The sequence below is a fragment of the Chrysoperla carnea genome, chromosome 2, assembly GCF_905475395.1.
Source record: "Chrysoperla carnea chromosome 2, inChrCarn1.1, whole genome shotgun sequence".
Lineage (NCBI taxonomy): Eukaryota > Metazoa > Arthropoda > Insecta > Neuroptera > Chrysopidae > Chrysoperla > Chrysoperla carnea.
The window spans coordinates 77,055,873-77,080,754 of NC_058338.1; the positions used below are offsets into that span (position 1 = coordinate 77,055,873).

Sequence of the window (24,882 nt, forward strand, 5' to 3'; positions counted from 1 at the left end):
TTATTACCATTAAAAAACAGCTCAACTAATTCTGCTGAAAACTCTTTCAATTCTTAAATACGCGATAACTCGTCGAATAAGCCCAGTCAAGTGTTAATTTCATAACTGGTTGGCGACATAATCGAGGTGAAAGAATCCGAACGAACATACAAACATACGCACAAACATACACACACACACACACAGACATCACATTGAAAAGATTTGTTTCGGATATTGCGTCCTTGAAACCGCGGAAATATGTAAAACTGGAGATTTTCAAAATCGGCCCCATTACATTAACTTCCTCTGAGAAGTTAATTAACAATCAAAATGTGCATATCTGCAGGTATATAGAGTATAAAAGAAATAGATCCTCTTGTATATATCTCGAAAACACAGCGTCCTAGCATTAAAACATAAATTTATGATGAATTTTTAAGATATTTACAAAACGATTCTGGCATGATTTGTTGAAAAGAGGAGCAAAAAAAAATTTTGAGGTGCAGTTGCCTTAAAAAATTTTAATGCGCAATAATCTTTTTAGAGACTTGCCTATAACGAACTATAACGGACCAACGGTCGAATAACCTTAAAATGAAAGAAGTTTTTTTGTTATTAAGAATTGCTCTACTTACAAGGGGGTCCACTTTTAATTTTCTAGTATGTGGAATACTTCGCCTTGTTCGTACGATTGGTAATGCTGGATGTAAAAAATGGTATTCTGTACTTGAACCCAATACCTGAAACAATAGAAAATTTATATTAATACTGACAATCTCTTTGCTTTCAAAATATTTGATATTTTAATAACGTTTTAAATATTTAATTAAAAATAAAAATTTCATCGGATAATCGAAGTACCTCGTAATCCAAAATAAATAATTCTGAAAATCAAAAATGTCTTCAGGTCAGAAGCTTTTTATTGTTATCGAATAAAATAATCAAATAGAACTTTTCAAACTGTAACTATCATTGCTTCCGATATTTTAAAAAAATATTTTTTTTTTCAAAATTTCCAACATAAGTCTCAAGAGTTCCAATTAAACTTTTTTTATAATTCCTATTTAAGCCCGATAGGCATGGATGGCTAGAGTTTGGATGTTGCAGATCAGACAACTTTGAAGAGTGTACTCGCAGACAATACCCACAACAAGAATTTCGAGCAATTCGTGGAGCGGATAAAATATTCCTTCTAAAAACTTCTCGTAAAATTGATAAACCATTACTATTGTACACGTAATATATTAGTCTGTGTTTAGAGATAATAAAAAATTAAATATTCAGTTTAATATTAAACGTACAAGTTTCATTGGGTGATAAAATTATTTCTTATTATTATTTCGTTTATATTATTTCTTATTAGTAGGTATTACTTTTATAATTATTTTACTCTCAATTAAAACTAACATAAAGAATTATATTTTTATTACAATAGGATATTTTACTCTGTATGGGAAAAAATTAAAGTAGTTATTTACAATACAAGTAGGATAACAGCATTATTAACGTACGCCTGCGAAATTAGCACAACGAGTGCGATGCATGAGTTGGACAATCGCAGAAGTACGTTTCTAATGCGTTATCACACATACATCGTACAAAACTTTATCTACGCCTCTAAAATGTGAAAATAAACGATAATTGCCATTTAAAATTTGCCATGGCTTATTTAGACAAATAGAAAATTTAAAAATTAATTAACGCCATAGTGCGAGAATGAATTCATTAGCACACTAGGACGGTAATGAACTATTTACCACGCATACTGAATGTGAAAAGTACTTCTTTTTTCACGGGCGTAGATAAATAAATTATTAAGATAGCTTAGGCAAAATACAGTAGGAAAACGTTTGTTTTAGTTCATAAAAAAACTAAATGAATATCACCATGGAAATAGCAGCTACCACGTTATTATTACAGACTTTTCATATTGATAAGGTATGCTTTTTTAACGGAGATTATTAAAAACATCTTCTTTTTTTTTCATACACTTAGCCGTACACCTTCAATTAACGATTTTACGTCATGTCCTGTGATATAATTTGATTAAAAATAATTTCTAAGTATTGTGACGCAGGTATTACAAAAAAAAAAACTCGTGAGCTACAGAACACCATCAGTAAAGTCATGTTTCCCCAATCATTTAAAGTAGTTCGGCTATTTGAGCAATTACGATCTTCATTTTTTTTGCGAGAGTTCAAAGTCCCTTCGTCACAATAAACAAAGTTTTGGAGCCTCTTGTGGGGCAAAATTTTAACCTAAACTACCAATAATGTAGGTTAGGTTAGCTTAAATTGGCTGTCAACGAAGGACACACTTAGGCTATAGAACCCATTATGATACCATTTATGTGTTTTACCACCTTTCCACTGATAATTTCATTTATTAGATCCTCAATTTCAGTGAACCTCCTTCATGCATATACCATGCACTACACCAGCCCATCACAACTATTAATTAAATTAATTTTGTTGCGACGGCGGGAATCGAACCCGCTACCCTAAGCATACCGCGGACGGAATTTGTTATGTTACGACTCCCAATAATGTAAATTGTACAAAAATTAATCGGTGATTGAACTTCACAAAAGGTTTTCATTATGAAAAAATTTATCACAGATTTTGTTTATGCAAAAAAAAAAGCTCTACCCTGCGGCTCTTTCCAAAGAAAAAACTTTGGTATTGGACGCTTTTACGATATTTTAGAGCATTTTATTACATTTACGTCATACAAATTTCCTAGTTGACTAGTCACGTGACAGCCGGACTACTTTAATGTTTCTTTATATTATATACTTCATAGATCAGTAACAAAAAATTATCTGTACATTTTTGTAACAAAAATTTTTTACAAAATATATCTTTGAATTAGTATGATTAAGACTGCTGATAATTAGCCGCCTAGCCCAATTTGAATGGTTGTACAAAGTTATAAAGATTTCGAAAGGAAAACGTCTAGCCTAATTTGAAGGGTTGTACAAAGCTATGGAAAATTTCCAAAGGAAAAATGTTTTACAATTTCAACCCCCCTCCCCAAATTGCTGCTCCAGATACCCAAAAGTAGCAGGAAACATATATGTGGATGTGTATTTATTAGACATCCTCAAAACCACATAAATTATGTTTAAGACATTATGAAAACCATTTGTATCACATTCTCATCCCTTCCCGTTGAGTTTCGATACAGTACATAAGTCAAGATTTTCATGGAAAATATAACTAAAATAATAAATAAAGAAATTGATAATCAATTTGTTTCACTCGATATAATTCAATATGTGTGTATCTTTCAAAAGTAGAACAGAAAAAAAAAATTTATGTGAATTGAAATAAAAAAATAATTAGATTCGTCGACTAAACGAGAAAGAAAATTGAAAAGAATCAAATTACATGGCACACACCATATGGAGATATTCCCCAAACGAACGTTGCTATAAATGAAAATTATTACCTTCATTATAACACTATATGCAATATTATTTTTGATAAAATGCATAATAAAAATTTATTAATATTTGATTAAGAAGTCAGTAGATGATCAGTCAAAATGATGACTAGTATCACTATTTTTAACTTAAAAAAAAGGACTAACTCAAAATTTAGAGAATAAATATATAAAGTGATTTAAATAAATAAATGACTTCAAAAGTAGGCATATTTAACATTGATTGGTCTTATGGGAAAACGGTAGATGGATGATATGTTTTTATTAATTTCTCTTAAAACTGGTCGGTGGAAATTAAAAAAAAAAACTGTTTAAATTAAAGTTAGACCTGAATAAATTATTAAAAACAAAAAAACCTATTGTGCCCGACTTATTGAAGATGTTTGAGTACGGTAGTGGGGAGACAAATTAAAAAAAGTATATATTTTCAATTTTGATGGTGAATTCTGTTATAACTTGACAATATAAGACGAAAAGTTAGAATAAAATTTATCGATATCTGGAGTAATTTTTAAAATATCGAAAATTGAAAACTGTTTAATTTTTAAGCTCTCGACATTTCGAAAACCAAAGCAGGTAACGAAAAATTTTATTTTAAGTTTTCGTCTTCATTCATGAAGTTATCACAAAATTAAACATCAAAGTTGAAAATAAGGTTTAAATCATTTCAACCACTAAACGTGCCTTGGCGCATGTGCTACCATAATCGTGTTAATCGCTCAAATCCTATTTTCCTTTGCGAGTGATATAGAATTTTTAACAATATATACTCGCTTTGATGATTTATATGCCTATACAAACGTGCATCTTTAAGCTTTTATAAATCAGATATATCAAATTAAAGATCAAATAAACAGATATCTGTCGAAACTAATATATATTAAATATATATTTTTTCGTTCGTAAGAAAAACCCACATTCTGTCAATATAAAATCTTGTATATAAACTCTTTTCTAAATTTATTTAAGCACCTGTTCACACTTCACAGACAAAAAAAACCATTATAATAAAAGGAAAATCCTTTTTCTAGTATAATAAAATAAAACTTTTAAAAGTATTTTACAATAGCAGCAAAATAATGGTTTTGATATTATTGATTTACATAAATATGATTGTATAGAAAACCATTAAAAAGATATAAAAGTTTAGATATTTTATTTTTAGTACTTAAACAGTTTATTTTAACCAATTTCAAAAAGAAAAATTCTCAACGGAACTTACGCTCCTAAGACCGAAGCACATGGACTAACCAAGCAAACTTTAATTGCAGTTACTTCAGTCGTTAGGAAGGACATGACAAGATCAACAAAAGATTCAGATTATTTTCTATATTTTTTAATCCGCAGAATCAATAATCAATTTGGAAAGACTTAAGAAATGTCTGTAACAAGATAAATAGTATTCATGTTAAAATTTCTAACGAATGAAATTTACAAAATGTAAAAAACCTTTGACAAATTTTTCGAGTACGGAACCCAGAACTCGCAATTGAAAAATAGCTTAGAACACTCTCTATTAAATTACCTTCCAAACGAAACAAAAAACTATCAAAATCGGTTCAACCGTAATATTTAATTTTGGAGGAAACCATCCAAAATCGATTTTACATGTCAAAAACTAAGAAAATGTCTGTAACAAGATAAATAGTATTCATGTTTCATGTCAAAGTTTACGAGTGAAATTTACAAAATTTAAAAAACTCCCGGAAAATAATTTCGAGTACGGAACCCTAAGATGCACTTAAAACATAGCTAAGAACACTCTCCATTAAATTACCTTCAAACGAAACAAAAAAATCAAAATCGGTTCATTCGTTTAGGCGCTAGACAGACAGACAGACATACAAAGCAATCAAACTTATTTTTTGTTCGAGAGTTCAAGAGTTCCAGAGAGCTTGAGTAGGTTTATCTTAAAAACGAGAAAATGCATTTTTCATCATACAAATGAACTATGTATATTTATTTGAACAGATTTACCTATAATCAATTTGAATTTTTTTAATTAATATGTTTCTACTTAATAAAAGTCTGAATCAGATGCACTGATAGACATCGCACAAACTAAACCGATGGATCCAGATTCACTTGATCTATTTATTAAATTATTCTGAGCTCTAATATTTAAAATATTGGCCCCATATTCCCAGTTGCCCTGAAAAATTCATGCTAAAAAAGACTATAGTAATACAGTAAAATTCTGAAAGGCAACATTGGTCGGAAAAATTTGATTTTTTTTTTTGTCCCATTGATGCGATAGATTTTTTTGTGTAGTTTTTGGAGTGCTGAATTCGAATTCTGCTTCATAATTTTTCTACTACATAAGGTTTTCGAAATATTTATAATTAAAAAAGCGAAAAGTTCGTTTTTCGGTTGGATTGGAAATTCCGTAACACCACTATGTAATTCTTTTCTGATATGAAAATTGGAAGCCATCCTCTTTCTTCCCTCTTCCATTAAACTACTTTTTGAATCTTTCCGGCATTCCATGATTTCTGTTCTTCGAGAAATTATATGGTAATTATTTTAGTTTAAATATAAATACTCTATAACTGCTAATATAAATATATAGGTATTATTTATGGCACTTAGATATTATCTTTTTATTTTTATTTGCATTGGAAAAAAATTTTGGAAAATTTCTAAATGGCTTTTGAAGGGAAATGAATGGTATTTTCTGATAAAACATGATTTCGAATTTAGGGGAAAAGCAAGTTTTTTTCCTTATTAAGGATCGAATTCCTCGTAAATGTGGCAGATTGGTATTCAGCACGTCAAAAACCTTTCAAAAAGTATACTCTTGTTTCATGTATAAAATATGTGTCGACCAGTGCAATTAAAAATAAAAATTTATTAAAAAAGAAAAAAAATTGTATATATAAAAAATAATAAATTAGGTCACCACTGTACAATATCAAAAAAAGAAAAGTGTAATTATACGTAAAAGTTTGGGAAACAGTACTGTAGAATCATTTTAGCCTCTAGGGCACTTGTATTCTAAAACAAACTCTGCACTTATAATTTTAATATTCATACAAACCACAAGTAAATGTTTACATCAACATTTATTCGAAGCATAACTTTTATGTATTTTCCAATAACATAAATAGAAAATAGTATTTTGATATTGTTGATACAATAAAAAAAACTAATAATTTAAAAGATATATATCAAGTTGATAATCTATTTTCAATACAAACATAAGATCATTTGAATGATGTACCTTTTGCATTATGACCTCTCATTTATTAGCTTGTACTTTCTGAGCTTCTGTATGACATTGTAAACAAATCTTTTAACTCGCATATTGGGTGAATCATAAGCGAGATATATTATTTGTTTTCAATGTCACAATGCTCTATTTATCCAACTATCAAGGAGTGAGTGTGGCATGCATAATTTTTTTTTTTAATTATATTGCGTGTTGAACTACTGGGGTACGGAAACCTAAATGACTCACAATCAATTTATGAGAAAGTGGCACTACACAAGCTTATTTTATATATAAATGTGTACTACCCACAAGTATAAAACCAACTTTTAAAAAGTCACTAGTTCACTTTCAACAAGTGCACTTGTGACTTGTGGTATTATGGAAAGGAACCTTTTTGAAGATGTCGATATTTTGTCATGAGCAGATTTCTAATTATACCGTCATAATAAACATTTAATAATACTTTGAAAGGTTTGAAATTAGAAATGTGCAGATGGAAAAAAAAACATCAACAATTAAAGCACTATATCTTTCAAATAATACTAAAGAAAATTTTGAACTAGCTACATAAGAAAAATTATAAACATTATCATATTATTATTAAATCCAGAAAAATAATTATTAATAATTCCAGATAGTTTCGGTAGTGGCCAAATAATGGATAATCATCACGGACTGATATCTTCATAAAGGTTCGTTTCCTTAATACCACAAGTCACAAGTGCACTTGTTGAAAGTGAACTAGTGAGTTTTTAAAAGTTGGTTTTATACTTAGTACACATTTAAAAAAGTGTAGCACCACTTTCTCATAAATTGATTGTGAGCCACTCAGGCTTCCGTACTAGGGTCATAAACGCAGTGTCAGCAGGTATTATGTTATCACATTATATTTATTGTTATTATTGTTATAATTTTCATTCTTTTAGGTGTGGTTGAGTAACTTATATTTTCTTTGATCAAAGCTGGTGTAGAAGTTTGATATTTCGTAGGAAACTGTGGAGTTTTTGGATTTCTCGGTAGTTGTTTCCGAGTGCAGTAGTAATATCGGATGAAATTATGTTGGAAATTCATTGTTCTGTATTTAATACATTGAAATAAATGCTGTGCTGTGAGTTATATATTGCAATGGGTGCAGATGGTGGAATAAATCTGTTCAAGATGAAAGATTCCGTTGTTTTGGTTAATCTTATTCGATGTCCAGTCAGACCTATTTCAAATATGCGATCATCTTGATAGAATGGGAAACATTCAACAATTCACTTTATACATTTTTTATTTTTCATAGTTTATTTCGTTATTGGAATTGATTGTACCCATTTTAAGTTTTCGTTCTCCAGTTTAAAAAAAATATGTTTTAGGAGATCAGTACCGTCTAGTGCTCGATACACTCTTTCATTTTCAGCAATTCCCATATGACTAAATGTATGTTTGTTGGTAAATTTCTTTATTAACTTGCATCTTCCAAACAGCTCGATATATTTCGACATGTAAGATATTGTCATATTCGTCTTAAAAACCAAAGAGTTCTTAAATAGGTGTTTGAAAAAAAAACCAATTTGGCAAATTTTTATGGTGAAATAGTAATACTTTAATAAAAAAAATTAATCAAACCTTTCGAGTAGGGTATCAAAATAAAGAAAATTAAAAGGCGATTCCAAAATATAAATAAGTTTATACTTATGTTTAAATTTAATGAGGAATAAAAAATTGATTCTAAAAGTTTTAATATAGTAAAATAAGAGGGTTTTTAAGTAAAGGGACACTAAAAAGTATAAAATAAAATAAATAATTAAAAATAAAAAGACTGCGCTAAATAAAATCTTAAAAGAAGGAAAGAAGTTCAGTAGTTTACATAGCGACTACAATAGTGACAAAAAGCATGAATTTTGTTTCCAAAGTTTTTAAGCTTATTGGGTTGAAATTTATTTTGATAATTTCTACTTTAAAAGAAAAGTTGGTATCCATTTAATAAACTATAAAATTCAACAGTTAATTTTCAAATCAAATAATTATATTGTTTCAAAATAATTCAAATCTTTTTATTCATCTTGCAATTACGAAAAATTAAAATAATCAAATCTTCATTCTCAAAGTAAATCAATCAAGTACCTAAATATAAAATGGATGTCTGCAAAACCCGATAGATACCGAGAATTACTAATATTACTGAAAAAAGCTTTCTGATAGCATTCGGACTATTTTTTCTGGTATTTTAAATGGTTACCGGGTAATCAAATACATAATACAAACTCAAAGTAAATTTCCCGCCCTAAACCAGCAGAAAAGTAATTTGCTCGTACCGTTTTATCACACTTGATTATTAATTTGTTATATTTATCTGTTGGTCTCCATTGTTTAACAAATTTCAGCAAAAATAGCGTTTGCATTTCGTAAAAAAGCGCATTTCCGTGCTCCTTCGGTTACTGGCGCCAATAGTCCGGAAATTTGTTGCTAAATATACAAACTACTATTATTTATTTGATACTGACATTTATTAAAATTAAAAAAAACAAAAAAAAAACGAATGAGTTATTACAAGTCAAAAACTAATTAATTCTAATTAAATGAAAAGAAATATATTGTAATAGCATTGGTGATATTAATAAAAATTAAAGTTTAATATTCAATCCAATTGATTTATAAATATAATATAATTAAGTATTGTAATGTAATTTCAATAATGAATAAATAAATATACAATTACGTACAATAGACAGTGTTGATTAAATGATATTAATGGATTGATTCTATATACAGAGTGAATCGTTTTCTATTATATCACGCATTTATTTTATAATGGGACGTTTTTATACCCTGTATATATGAAATATATTTCTAGGCATACTAATTTCTGTCCCAAGTTTGAAATGCTTAGAAATATTATTGATACGGACAAAATTTGGGTACAGATGTTCATAAAAGTCCCTGATTAGTCCATTTCATGCTGTCATGTTTAGTGTAATACTGTGTCCAAAAAATAAGGTGACATTTGAATTTAAACTGCGCGCGTTTGTTGTGCATTATGAATTCCTTCTGCTCGGCCAAACAGTCAACAAGGAATATTATTTGAACGTTATGCGTCATTTGCGTAACGCTATCCGCCTAAAAAGGTCGAAATTGTGGAAAAACAATTAATGGTTTATACTCCACGATAATGCACCATCCCATACTGCACTCATAATTCGTGATCAGTTCGTCAAAAACTCAACCCAAACCGTTCCGCAACCACCGTATTCACTTGATCTGGCACCGGGCGACTTCCAGCTGTTCAAAACCAAGGTCAAAAAACCGCTCCGGGGACACCGTTTTGATAGCATATAGGAGATTGAAGCCGCAGCGAGGACCGAACTGAAGAAAATCCCGGAAAGTGACTACAACCAGTGTTTCGAAGATTGGAAAATCCGTTGGCATAGGTGCATAGCATCGGGAGGGGATTACTTTGAAGGGGATGAAATTGATTTGGAAGAATAAATAAAGAATTTTCAAAATAAATACAATGTCACTTTTGTTTTTTGGGCACAGTATATATACTTTGAAAATAATGTCCATAAACTATAATAAATAGCACAGTGAATATGGAATACGATAAAATTTATGAAGTGAAAAATCAATAATTTCATTTAATATATGTTTTCAAAATTTTAAATACTAAAGTAAATAAAAATTTAGCAAAATAAATTTATGATGTCAATTCTATCAGTATTTTTTGTGCAGTGGCCATCAAACAATTTCAAAATCAAAATTTTTTTTTTATATACAAAAGTTAAAATTACAAATTGTATCCTCAAAGGTGAACAGTGTTGTTTACGAAAAAAAAAAAACTTTCAAACAAAAGTTGTTTATTTTTTTAAAAGGAACATTTACACTTGGTTATCTCAAACAGTTTTTAGGACCCAAGACCCAATTAACTTATGTTGCTCATTTACGAACTCGACCTAACTTTTTACGTCCGGAGCACGCTATAAAAATTTCAGTTGTAAATCTCTTTTCGTTTTTAGTTATCGTGGATACAGAGGGGCAGACATCCGGAAATGAACTAATTAGGTGATTTTGTGAACATCAAAACCAAAATTTTGTTTGTGGCATCTATTTTTTCAAAGTTCCAAACTTGGGTAGTTGGTATAAATCAGTGTTTTTTGTAAAATTGCAATTTTTTAAAGTTTATAATTGAAGTAAATATAAAACTAATGATTTATATACATACAACTTTAAGGATATAAATCTTTACGAGAGATTAGGTTTAGCTGCTATAAAAATACGAAATAGTTAATCAACTATTTCTTTAATTTATCAACTTGACCGATATAAATATGTAGGTAAGCATGTTTAGTATTTGAAATAATTTATAACATCCAACAACTTGAAACAAAATCCATTTATTAACTTCTTATTGAACTGATTATTTCTCAAATATAATACAAGACTTTACTATTTCAATTATTAATCAATTGTTAAATTACAACAAACATATACGGACGGCCAGAACGGCCAGTTTTAGAGGGTGCCGTTAATTCAAAACTCTTTTTTTTTATTCTTGCTTTTTTGCGTCACTTACATCACATTATGTGGAAAAAAATAGGAAAAGCTTGCAAGTATATATTAAGTTATAGAAAAAGATATTATATTAAGTTATAGAAAATCACATACCATATAGGTAATGGCTATGAAATGTATAAAAACCAGAAGTAATAATCCTGAACCGCATAATTATCTTTTCATTTGGAGGTCTTATAGTCAGATTTCATAGCCAAAAGCAATTAATCAGCATACATATACAATTACGATTCATTTTTAACACGCTTATATTAACTTCACTTGTTACTGAAAAATAATGAAATTAAATCTTTAAATTTAACCTACGTCTAAGATGAAAATTTTTACACATATCAAGGCCAATACAAAAATAAATTATCCTACAGTATCCTGACCAGGATTTCCAGGATCGATAATCGTATCTTTATTAATTTAATAATAATATATTGATATATTGAAAATAACTATAACGGCCCACTCTTGGCCAGGTGGTGTTGTGTTTATATATATTTTTCTAAATTCTATTTTGTTATCCAAAGAGTTAACGATTTATAACTTAGCGAGACTCAAAAATAATAAAATAAATTATAGTTTAACAAGTGAAATTTTCAAAATTTAAAAAACCCCCGACAAATTATTAGGGTATGGAATCCTAAACTTGGACTTGAAATATAGCTAAGAACACTCTCCATTTAATTACCTTTCAAAAAAAAAAAAACAAAAAAAATCAAAATCGGTTGATCCATTTAGGCGCTACGATGCCACAGACATGCAGGTAGACACACACACAAAGCGGTCAAATATTGACCATCGCATGCCTTAAATTTTATATTACAATTGAAAATTGTTTTCCACTTTAGTGCAACGAAAAACGGTCAGATCGTTAATAAGTAATGTTGCAAGCTTCTACTTAAGTTCCGTTATATACGCAGTGAGTATAACGAATGTAGTTTTTCTTCCTACCAAAAGCAATGTTGATATCAAATTTCATTTCATTCGAACAATAATTATATTTCATAATGCATTATCGAAAATAAAACAAATTTACCATTCAGATACTCTATAATATGATTTGTTAATTAGTCTGAAAAACTCTGCATTAAAAGCTAGAGATTATAAGAGATTCAATATTCAGGGTCTTAGCCCTGAGTTAGTAAATTTGTATTAAACACTAGGATAAAATAGATTATATAACAATATATAATTATCGTTATATAACAGTTAATAAATCCAATGTGAAAACATTACGATAACGATATTAAATATTATATTTTCAATAAATTTTCGATTTTACTTTGCTTTAATTAAATTTCCATTGTGTTTTATGTAAAATTTATGATTTTAGTTTAGTGTGATATATTTTATAAATTAATATTTAGGGAAGAGTGTAGTTTCAGAGATTGAGATTTAGATGTTAAGTTAATCAATAATAATCATTAATAATACATACCTTTGTATTATTAAGTAATTTTGCTTTAAATTTCGGTAACAATGCAAACAGTCTCTGTTTATCTCTAACCCCAATTATTTCTTTACACTTTGTATTTTCAGAGTGTTGAATATAACCCAGCTATGGATAAAAACTTGTAATTCATGGTATATGCTCATAATGTACCATGGATGGCACTCGAATATATCTCAAATCACCTTCACCAATAGGGAATATTCATGAAATTTAAATTTGGTTCAAATATTTTTCTTCCGTAACTTTAATGACTGGACATTTCAACTAAACCATTATTTTAATAATTAATATCTTTTTATTTACTTAAAATTAATTAATAAAAGTACAAATTCAGTGAGGGCATTTAAAAATTTCTATATTGGAAATTCAAATTTTTATACCTACGTGACATCATAGTACGGACTTGTCAAATTTGTTGACATACTGTATGATATTAATTACTTTCATTTTATATGGTATTTCATTAAATTATACTATTCTACGGCTTTTTATTAGAAAACTTAATAATAACGAGTGTAAATTCATTTTTTTTAAGTGTAAATTATACATTGAATTGTCAGTAATTGACAGATCATGTACTTATACGTCATCAACAGAAAGCGCCAAAAAACTGCGTTTAAATATCTCAAAATTATAATGTATTTTAAATATTTGTTTACACTTAAATACAGCATTTTTAAGCAGTATTTATATTTTTTACTTTGTTATAACGGTGTAAAAAATGAATTAAAAATACCTAAAAAAAAATACATTAATATTCCCTATTGTATCTCAATGTGCATTCTTCGTAATGTAATGTTTACAATTCATTCCATTCCACAACTTCAACTAATATTTAAAATGACTTCAGGTGAATGAGACCATGTTTTCCATCTTCTACAACGGCCACCTATAACAAAGGTAAGAGAAGATAGGTTGCCAGGAAAATAGTTTGAAACCGGTAGTTTCGACCTGACAACCTGGTGTCATTAAGAACACTTATAAACTTTAAGAACAGTTTTGCTCGTTTTCAGATTTCTTTTTGTTTTTTATTTTCTAATTACGCTTATTCTTTTATCATATATAAGTTGGTACCGTACATTGTTTGAAAATTATCGAAATAGGGGTATTTAAATGTGTTTTTGGGCGAATCTAACAATTGACTTGAATGACATACAAATCAGAGTACCGACCCATTTTTTGAGCTAGAAACAGATCTATTATATAGTAATTCAACAAAAATTTTATCAGGGGTACTATCCATTACCTTTAGTACAAAATAAATAACAAAACTTGGATATTATATAAAGTCTTTAATTAAATCCTTGTATAATAAAAAAAATTGGGTAATTATTTCTATTTCGTTACATCGATATATATATATATTTGAGGTTTTATATTGAATGTCTAACAGAATTTATGAGAAATTTTTTATAGACCAATATTAGATCAAACTAACAAGACACAGAAAATTGTGTAATATATTTATAGCTTTTTCAAACTTGGAGTTTTTTTTAATTCTAGCATCAATTTGAATGATGGTAATATCCTTTTAGGCCAGTTTTAGTAATAGTGTAAGATACGGATTATATAAAATAGACTTTCATACAACTGGTTACCGAATGAAAGTTATTTTTTATGAATTGTAAAATGTTAACAAATATTCCTGCATCGAGTTTCCTTAAAAATATGGCTACCTTTAACATAAAATACTAGAGTACAATTTTTTCGCTGTTTTGCTTGTCTGACGACTTACCTGTTTCTTTTGTGAATCCAATTAAGTCCATCATATGGGAACTTATGTGTGTTACCTCAGAACTTTCGACTTGGTAAACCTGAAAGCTATAAAAGTCTTAAATCCCGCCAATCGATTTCGATGATTCTTTTTTTAGACAAATTAGTTAGTGTACTTCAGATTCACTAAAAATCACAAAATAAATAAAACCTAATTCAAAAGAAAAACTTTTCCAAAACAAACTAATATGCACTAAAAAGTAAAAAAATTACGATAATATTATTTAGTTAAAATTATTGTTATTTTTGGAGTCGGTGTCAGCCAAGCTAATGTAGCAAAATGTTCTGCCAGAGTTGTTTCCTTGGCTGAAACCAAATTCAAAAATAACAATAATTTTTATTACATTTTATTATCGTTATTTTTTTATTTTTAGTGCCTATTAATTTGTTTTGGAAAAATTTTTCTTTTGAAATTAGTTTTCTTTTTGTTAAAAATTTTTTTTTTATAGTTTTATGAAAAAAGTCTTGATAAAAAGTTATTTAATTGATATCTTACTATTTTAAAAGTTAATACTTTCTTCAAACTGAATACTAATTAATATATTTTCTAATATTTTTTTTCATTACAAGTGATAATTTTATTTTTAAAATGGTGTTTAAAAAACTGTATCTTTAATAATAAAAATTTATAGCGTCTGTTTTACAGTTTTGTTTTACTAATTTAATAAGTAATCCTTTTTATTCTTTCTTACGTAAAGGAACGAGTTCTAATTGAAGTCATTAAACTCACAATTTTTTACAACCAATAAGGTTTAAAAATATAAAAAAAGAAAAAAAGGTGAGGCCCGATGAGAAATCGATTCGATTTAGATTTTTTTTAAATGGGGTGAAGTTTAAAATTTTTCGATTAATCCTGTTGACAAAACATAAATATTTGTAATAGGCCAAATTTTGAAAATCAATTTTTCAACAGCTTATCATCAGACCATTTTTTAGTAATCCCCAGTCTAGTAATTGGTAACGCGCGTTAAGAAATATGCCCAAACAAAATTTCTAATTGACAAAAAGTATCCAGAAAATGAAATTTTGTAATTATTTTCGATAGTTGTAGCAAAATGATAATTTTTCACCATTTCCTTATACTTATGTATACCTAATGTAGAGATATTTTCTCATAGAAATATTTGGTCAAAGAAATATTTTCCTCTTGCAACATTATAATAGGGATATTTTTGGACCTTATAATTACTGAAATATTTCGATTTTAATTGGAACATAATATTTGGTAATATTAATCATTCGATTTACATCGGTAAAGCGGATATATTGGACTAGGAAATTTTAGTCGAATTTAACATATAACCCCACTCCTCATATAGGCGTCCCATTACCCACAATATATGCATCTCATCTTGCCAAAGCCATCTGACTTTAATTGTCAAAGTTTTCAACGCATTTCTAACTTACTTTATATAATCAGTTAAATACGTTACTAAAATGAGTTTAAGGCATAATTATTGCCCGGAAATTTCCCGTATTTCCCCGTTCGTGTTCTCTCCGAAGGAATATAATTCAATTTTTTTCAAACAAAAATAGTTACCGGATCCTTTCGTTTATGTGAATTGAATTAGTAAGGTTGAAACGAATGGCATGGTATTAAAGAATCAAACGTGTTTACAAACCTGATAAAGGACATAATACACCAACTTACCCTATCTCCCCCGCCCCTTTCCCTGGTGTTTCTACGTAATATTATTTTCAAAACAGAATTGAATCAACATTTATCATTTATAATCACATATGACACAATTGAGTAATCAATTAGAAATAACAGACTTATATATTTCTATAAATACAAAAATAAATTATTATTTAATGTAAAATAATATTCAATTATCGTAATGACGTCATCTTGTATAAAATAAACAAGTTTGCTGATGCATAAGAACCATTGGGGGTAAATTTAAAATAAGTTCATTCTATACTAACTAATATTGTGATACGCATACAGACTGGGTATTTAGAAACTATAATTTAGATTTTACTTTTAGTACATTGCTCTGGTCTTGTGAGAAAAAAGAAGAGATATATATTTGAATGGTTTAAAACCAACATTAGCATCAAATTAATAAGCTTAAATAAAAATATGTCTAAAATTTTTTCAGCAAATGCTTCGATATAAAACCACAAGCTTATTTTGTCTTCGTTTGTAACTAAATGACATTGCAAACAAATTTAACAGATCGTTTTTTTTTTCATATATTAATCCGCGATATCACAAACTAATTCGAAAACACCATAATACGACGAAAAAAGCGGGCTGCGAAGTTTTTTTTTAAAATGTCATTTAATTCACGTCCTTGAAGACAGTGAAAATAAGTAATAGTGAATATAATATATACTTGGTGGAAACACTGATAAATTACATTCATTTAAATACAAAACATATGATTGTTTTATTAAAATGTTGGAAAACAAATTCTTAAATGCAATGTAAAGGGTTCGTACACTTCATGCTATTTTATCCTGTGCATATGCAATATATATCAAGGTATACTTTTTTTAATTTAAGTCACAAAAATGCAACAAGCGCAATAATTCAAAAAAGAAAAGAGATATCCAGCTGAAATTTAATAGTGTGCTCCGAACGGGAAAGTTGAATTTGAGTTCGTAAACGAGGAACATAAGCCAACTGGATCTTGTTCTGGTAGGAGCCATCTTGTAAACCGTAAGAAAAAACTAAGGAAAACAAAATTTTGTTCGAAACATATTTTCTTAAATATCATTGTTATTCCATAGTGTCCATTTTCTCCAAAACTATAAAACATAGAGTGTTGAAAATTGTAAGTAGCTTCAACTAGTGATTCTTGTGAAAGATTTTGGGCACATAGAAAATATTTCGACAAACTTTCTAAAACTAGAACATATGGCGGTCGATCGAAGTAAAACTTAAAACTGTGGAATAACTGATTTTTTTAAAATTTTTAAATAAATAAATATTTTGATTAAATGGGGTTTTAGACGCAAGATTTTCGAATACTAGTCCAGCTGTGATAACATCTACTACAAGTTTAGTTTTTAAACTTTTTGTGTGACGGTCACGTACGCTCAGTGTTTTTTCGCCATCCCAAAAGTTCCCAACGCGTTTTCAGAAATTCAAAGAACTAAAACTCTTTCTTAAGTTTTTTTTAATTAAGCATTTTTATTGAGACTCTCCATAAGTTGTCTCTCAGTAAAGAAAAATAATTTTTGAGATTTTTTGAAGTCTAAAAATCAAACTCGACTATGAAAACAATTATAGAACATACAAGAAAATGAAATTCTTCCATTTTAAAGTTCAAGGATTGAAAGTAAAACTTCCATTTTAAAGTACAAGGATTGAAAGCAGATGTAGCTCTTCGATTTTTTAACCCCAACTACAAGCAACAACTGCACGTTTTGAACTTATTTTCATATTTTTTGTAGAAAGCTTTTAAGAATGGAATCACATATATTTTCACTTGTATTTAGAGATTTATAGTTATTTTATATCAAAAAATATTATCCTTTTATAAGAATTATCAACAAAGGTTTCTTTTGTACCTTTGTAGAAAGTTAAAGAATATTCAATCTTTGTGTAACATGTAAAACGTGGTAAGTAATAATATCTGATTTTTACGGTTAAGCTTGAAATTTTATTCATAAAATTTCTTTGAAAGAATATTTCTAAGTAAAAAACATTTTTCTTTTTTTAATAACTGCAATGCAGATTTATTTCTAAAATTTCTACATTATATGGATATGAATAAAGCATTAGTTATTTTTGGTGACCAGTTCAAATATTTTATTATATTACAAGTTTTTATTTAACTTGCAATGTTTGTGTATATGTTTGTTTGGATTAAATCTTGTAACTGAATTTAAAAGCAATTATTATCCGATTGAGCTGAAGTTTTACATGCACGCTTACTTTGGATGATAATGCATGGCTAGGTACATGACGCCAATCTAAATATAATATGGATCGTCCAAGATGGCGTACTAGTTATTTTTTCTTATCGATATATCAGTATCAAATAAAACGTTTTGCTGACCATAATAAGGATAACATATTTAAAATCGATTGACAACATATTTTTATGGTAAACATGACCCTATTTTCCCATCGCTTCCACCGTATTTTATCTCTGTACTTTTCTTAGTTAAAAATTATGGATGTACGAGCGCCAAGGCAATTTTGGACAAAAGGCTTGATTTCTTTTTATATGATGATGGACTCAGTCTTAATCAATATCAAAAATTTTATGAGGAATTTTTATTTGATAAATAAATGACTTCGAAACTAGGCATATTTAACATTAATATTATGAGAAAACGGTAGGTGTATGATATGTTTTTATAGATTTCTCCAAAACTAGTCGGTGAAAATTTAAAAAAAAAAATTTGGAAAACGGTTGACCCTGCAGGTCATCCCTGTAACTTCCCGCTAAGTATTGACTTAATGATAACTTTAGAATGAATAAACCGATTTTCACGCAGTTGGTGACATTCGACGCAGTTTTTGAAGCTTCATGAAGAATCTTTAAGTTTCCATTGATAGAACAAAAAATTTTGAGGTTATTCCGAAAAAACTCGTCAACGATAACTCACGAACGAATCAACCGATTTTGACCGGACTGGTGGTGATCGACGTAGTTTTTTGATGTTGAGAGCTGATTAGTTTTTGGAATTGATCGATACAGCCGTTTAAAAGTTATTAAAAAAAAACCACTTAAAAAAAATTTTTTTTTGCAGGTTTTTTGAGATTTCTCGAAATCTATCGGTTCGAATCGGTCCAAATAGGCCTCAAATTCTAAGTCAAGCCAAGTTATGAGAGGTTTACATACATCCACACACACACACACACACACTCATACATACATACAGCCATACAGACACCCTCGCGGAAGTAGTCAGGGAAGCTTCCTGACACCTTAAAACGTCGAGATCTGATGAAAACTCGATTTTGGCCAAACGGGGTGAAAACAATAACTTCCCTATTTTCTTAGCGGGAAGTTAAAAAAACTATTTAAATTAAGGATGTATGAGCACGGAAGTAGGAGCAAATGTTATAACTTGTAAAAAATATATAATTTCAATTTTGATGGCGAATTATGTTATAACTTGACAATATAAGACGAAAAGTAAAAATACAATTTTTCGATATCTGGAGTCATTTTCAAAACATCGAAAATTGAAAATTATCTAACTTTCGACATTTCAAAAACCAAGGTAGATATCGAAAAATTTTATTTTAAGTTGAAAATAAGGTAAAATTTATTGTAATTACCTATTTTTATTTTCATTATGGATGACTTTCTAATCAATTAATCACTAATATATCTAGATGGTCTACTAGCAAATGATTTTATTGGTTATCAATTTTACCACACTGCAGAATATTAAACAAATTATTAATTATTTCTTTTCTCGAACATTTTCATTAAAAAGCCACAGAGAGTTTCTGCGTGATTAAGTTTCGAAATAGATGCATCTGTACACGATATAAATGATGAAACCACAGACAAAATAGGAATGTTAAATACACATATCCACATCTGATAAATTCTAGATAATTATGCTGTTCTAGAGAAAATAAGCATAACAAATATTACAAATTTAAATAATGGTGTAGAATAATTTAATGTTGAAATTCACTATTTTCATATGTTTATTCAATTTAATTCAATTCAAGCAGGTTTACTGACTCATAATTTTTTTGTTTATTTAGAATCACTTCATATAGCCACGAGAAATCTACATGTAGTTTTAAGGTAATACGGGCGCCAAGGTAATTTTAAACTTAGGGTTAAAATTATTTGTGCCTTATTTTCAACTTTAATGATGCATTTTGTCATAACTCAAATGTAGACGAAAAATAAGGATACAAATTTTCAATATCTGCCTTGGTTTTCAAAATATCGAAAGATAAATAATTAAACAAAATTTTCAATTTTCGATATTTTCAAAATTACTCCAGATATCGAAATTTTATTCTTCATATTGTCATAACATATTGGCACAACAGGTTTTTTTGTTTTAAACAGCTAACTAAGGTTTAAACTTTAATTTAAATCAAACCAATGTTCACCCTAAAATAGTCAGACTTAGTCCAACTTCTTATAAAAAGAAATAAAATAAAATGTGATTTTATCAACAAAATAGGAAAAATTTCCTGTTTTAAATTTTATATAATTTGATTCTAAATTGATTAACTAATAAAAGTATTAAACAAAAAGTTTATTTTGCGGAAGTGTTTTGTAAAACTCTACGTAAGTATTTATGCTTTTATTTCCACTGAAACAATGAACAAAATAATTTTCGTATGGCTTCATCAAAAAGGAAACTTTCGTATTTAATATTTATTACATTTCAAATAAAAGCAAGTTATTATAAATGATATAATTATTTGAATAAATATATTATTACGATTCAATTTGTTTTTATTTTAAAGGTGACATTATATTTATTTAACACAAGTGGACAATATTTACAAAAGGTTTTGTTAATACGCCCGTTGCTTGTAATACCTGTAATATGGAATATTGATGTATTATACCATGCATATATGTAATATGCAAGGTATACTAAGTTTAGTCCCAAGTTTGTAACGCTTAAAAATATTGATGCTAGTACAAAAATTTTGCTTTAGGTGTTCATAGAATCACCTAATAAGTCCATTTCCGGTTGTCCGTCCGTCCGTCGGTCCGTCTGTGGACACGATAACTCAAAAACGAAAAAAGATATTGAGCTGAAATTTAAAAAATTTTAAATTTACAGCGTACTCAGGACGTAAAAAGTGAGGTCCAAATCGTAAATGAGCATCATAGGTCAATTGGGTCTTGGGCCCGTAGCACCCATATTGTAAACCGTTAGAGTTAGAACAAAAGTTTAAATGTAAAAAATGTTCCTTATCAAAAAGTAAACAACTTTTGGTTGAAACATTTTTTCGTAAACATCACTGTTTACCCACGTGGGCGCCATTTATGCGGAAATTTTATAGCATGTACTATACTTGAATATCAGTTATTTATGTGTCACATATATGTATGCGTTATGTGATAAAGAAATCAACACTGACTATGCATGGTATTTCAACAATTAACTCAGGCAATTGTTTGTTTTCACTTGTTTTTTTATATTTTTAATTCATTGTTTACACCGTTATAACATAGTAAAAAATGTAAATACTATTAATGCTGTAATTAAGTGTAAGAAATATTTAAAATGGAGAATTTTTAAATGTTCAAACGCATTTTTTTTTTGTGCTCTCTGTTGATGACGTATTAATAAATGATCTGTCAGTTGGTGACAGTTCAATGTACTGTTTACTACAGGTGTAAAATACCCACGTATGTAGTAATTATATTAACACGTATGACGCCACATATTATCATTATGACGTCACGGCAGTTTAAAATTTTGAATTTCCGTTTTAGAAAATTTAATTTCTCTCACTGAATTTGTACTTTTATGAATTAATTTTAAGTAATTAAAAATATATTAATTACTAAAATAATGGTTTAGTTCAAATGTCCAGCCAATAAAGTTACGGAAAAAAATTTTTGAACAGAATTGAAATTTCATGAATATTCCCTATTGTCAAATTCATGAAAGTTTTGGTATAGGATGCCCTAAACATTGCGTCTTGGATTTTCCGGTTATATTATCCATATTACCACAGTTATCTTTTTTGTATCGATATAGTTCTTCAATATTTAAATGCTTGAAAAAATACATTATGTTGAGAAGTAGCGGTGTTATTTTACACAGAAAACTTCAATTGTGATAATTTGAAAGATGGCTTTAAGAAATACAATAATAAATTTTGTTTTTATATGCCAGAAGGGACTGAGGGGCTAGGAACTTTATTAACGTATTTCTTCGACTCAAGGCGGCTCAGTAATTTTGCCAGAAAACGTATAATTTCACATTTATGAACTTTTGGTTGCCTTTATATTTGAGAAATCATTCAGAAAAAATAAATTCTACCAAATAGTAAACATATATGCTGCATTATGGTATTACTAATGCAAGAAAAATATTGAATAAAATCCCTTTTGGATAAATTCTGTTTATCGAAATTATATTTATATATTGTCATTTCACAGCAATGGAAAAGTTTGTTTTTGATTTTGAATCGTAATATTCAAATACGAGAAGGTGAGATTTTCGAATTGTAAATTTCTAACATCTTGTGAAATGATGGAAATTACACTTCCTTTCATCCCTCAAGGCATATAATATTTAGAATAATAAAATACAGAGACGTACTATTTTAAAAGTCGATTATATTGAATTTAAAAGCTTGGGTTTGGTAGTTTACTGATTCCTGGAAACTTATATTATTAAATGGAATTTATAGAGCCCATAAAAAGTGTTTTTTTGAAATATACCAAGGTACTAATACACTAAAATTGATCATGTGATAAATATAATGATAACTTGTTATAAATGAATTAAGACAATGCCATCATTTTCAGCCAAACAGATTTGGTATCTATGGTAGTATAAAAGGTTTATCAAATCGCAGACTTTAGGCGGTAAATGCCCAATAATCCAACCAATATTATATTATATTGGGTGGGTTTTCCCTTGAACAATTCTAATATTTCAATAAAAAATTTAGCCAATCAAAACCGTTTTCGATCAGTTGATACGGCAAAAAAGCCAATAAAAATCGTTTTCGATCAGTTAATACAGCTAAAAACCCCTAAAAATAAAAAAATATCCATATTTTTGAATTAATAATCCATTATTTTTTTACAAATTATGGCAAATAGATTTTTAAACCCAACATCTGTGCAGTTATTATGACAATATTTTCACACTATCAAGCGTCTCCATTTCTCCCGTCATCAAACGAAATTTTAATCTCTTTTTGAACATCTTTTGTTATGAAGATCAGTGTTTCTCTGATTGCACCAATACTAAAACGATTATTTAACTAAAGGGAATCAAATATTAAAAATTTATACTAATAGATCAATAAATAAATGTATTTTTTTTTTAAGTTGGAAAGCTCTAACTCTGAATAAAACTATTAAAAGTTTGTTCGGTGAAGTTTTAGCACTTTGGCATTATAGTTTTATTCAAGCAAAGTCAAAATCAAGATGATGGTAGATTATGGAATTTAATATTAAAAATTTAACAATTCCGGCCCTGTGCTTTAGGTACACAAATTATACTTTGCGAATTGACTAGAAACTATTTCAACACAAATGGAAGCTTTATAATAATTTGATTTAGACATTATGTATTCATTTCTGTAGAAAATTCAAGTTTCACAATGTGAAAAATTGTATTTTTCCCTATAGGTTAAAACAATCTTTATACTTATATACTTCAGTTTCATATATCGTACTTTTCACAGAGAACAAAATCAAATTTATCTCATTAGCATTGTAAGTAATTGAAAAAAAAATCAACTTATACAATTCATTATATTTGTAATTTTTCTACTCTATAATTGCTTTATTGGTACAAGAAAAATATTCTTGGATCTCAAAAATGCTATACGTAGTCGTAATAGAAAAGATTGGTTTCAAATAAAATTCCTAAATCCATATGTCAACAAAACACAATAAAAAGTTTTTTGGAACATTTTTTACATGGTTACCACATGTGTGAGGTTACAATCCTCGTTGTAACCTCTTGTTGTTATCGGATAGGGCTGCCAACTCTCCGATTTTGGAACGAATTCGGTAGTTTTCGAGGTGTGATTCCAGTATCCGGTTTTCGAAAAAATCAATCTATTGTAAATAAAAATTTACTTGATTTTATAAACGTAAAAATCAATATTTATAATATAGCAGTTGCTAGATAGAATTGAGTGTACAAAAATCGAGGACCGCATTTTTTCAATTGATTCTTGTTCAGAAAAGCTTATATATTAATATTCCAGATGTCCCCAGAAATCCTATTGATCCAATTTTTGTATATCCCTCCTCCTCCATAGAAACAGTTAAATTTCATATGCTACCCGAGCTTCTTGGGTATTTTTTTCGTCAAAAAAGCTCCGAGTTTTTTGGCGAAAGTTCACTGTTTTTGAGTTTTTTTTCGAAAATCCTGTTAATTTTCACAATTTTCATTGTTCACACTTAGGTACTTTTTCGTATTCCACTATAGCTGGATGTAAAGAATAAAAATTGAAAAAATTAACAGGAATTTTGAAAAATAAAGGTTGAATATGAGTACTTATAACATATTCAAATTTCAAATCGATAGAGTAAACGGTATAATCGCAGTGCTTGAAATTCAAATGTAACTTTAACCATTCTTATATTGAAAACCGTTTTTCTTTATAAATATTTTTTTCAACCAATGAATATTTAAGACGAATCATAAACAAGTGAATCACATTACACACACACACATGTCACACATACATAACTGATAATCCCATATTAATCCATATTATAAAATTTGCATCTAATGTGTGCCAGTAAATAGTAAACTCGTCAGTAAACAGTGATTTATACAAAAAAATGTTTGAAACAAAAGTTGTTTATTTTTT

At 28.3% G+C, this 24,882-nt stretch overlaps 1 protein-coding gene across 1 annotated transcript in view; it reads right to left on the reverse strand.

Moving 5' to 3' along the window:
- Positions 1-24,882, reverse strand: part of LOC123292934 (neuroendocrine convertase 2) — a 100,703-nt gene that overhangs the window by 7,378 nt on the left and 68,443 nt on the right. The window contains exon 2 of the mRNA XM_044873647.1: positions 618-722. Coding sequence (XP_044729582.1) covers positions 618-722 — 105 coding nt within the window. The remainder of the gene's footprint in view (positions 1-617; positions 723-24,882) is intronic.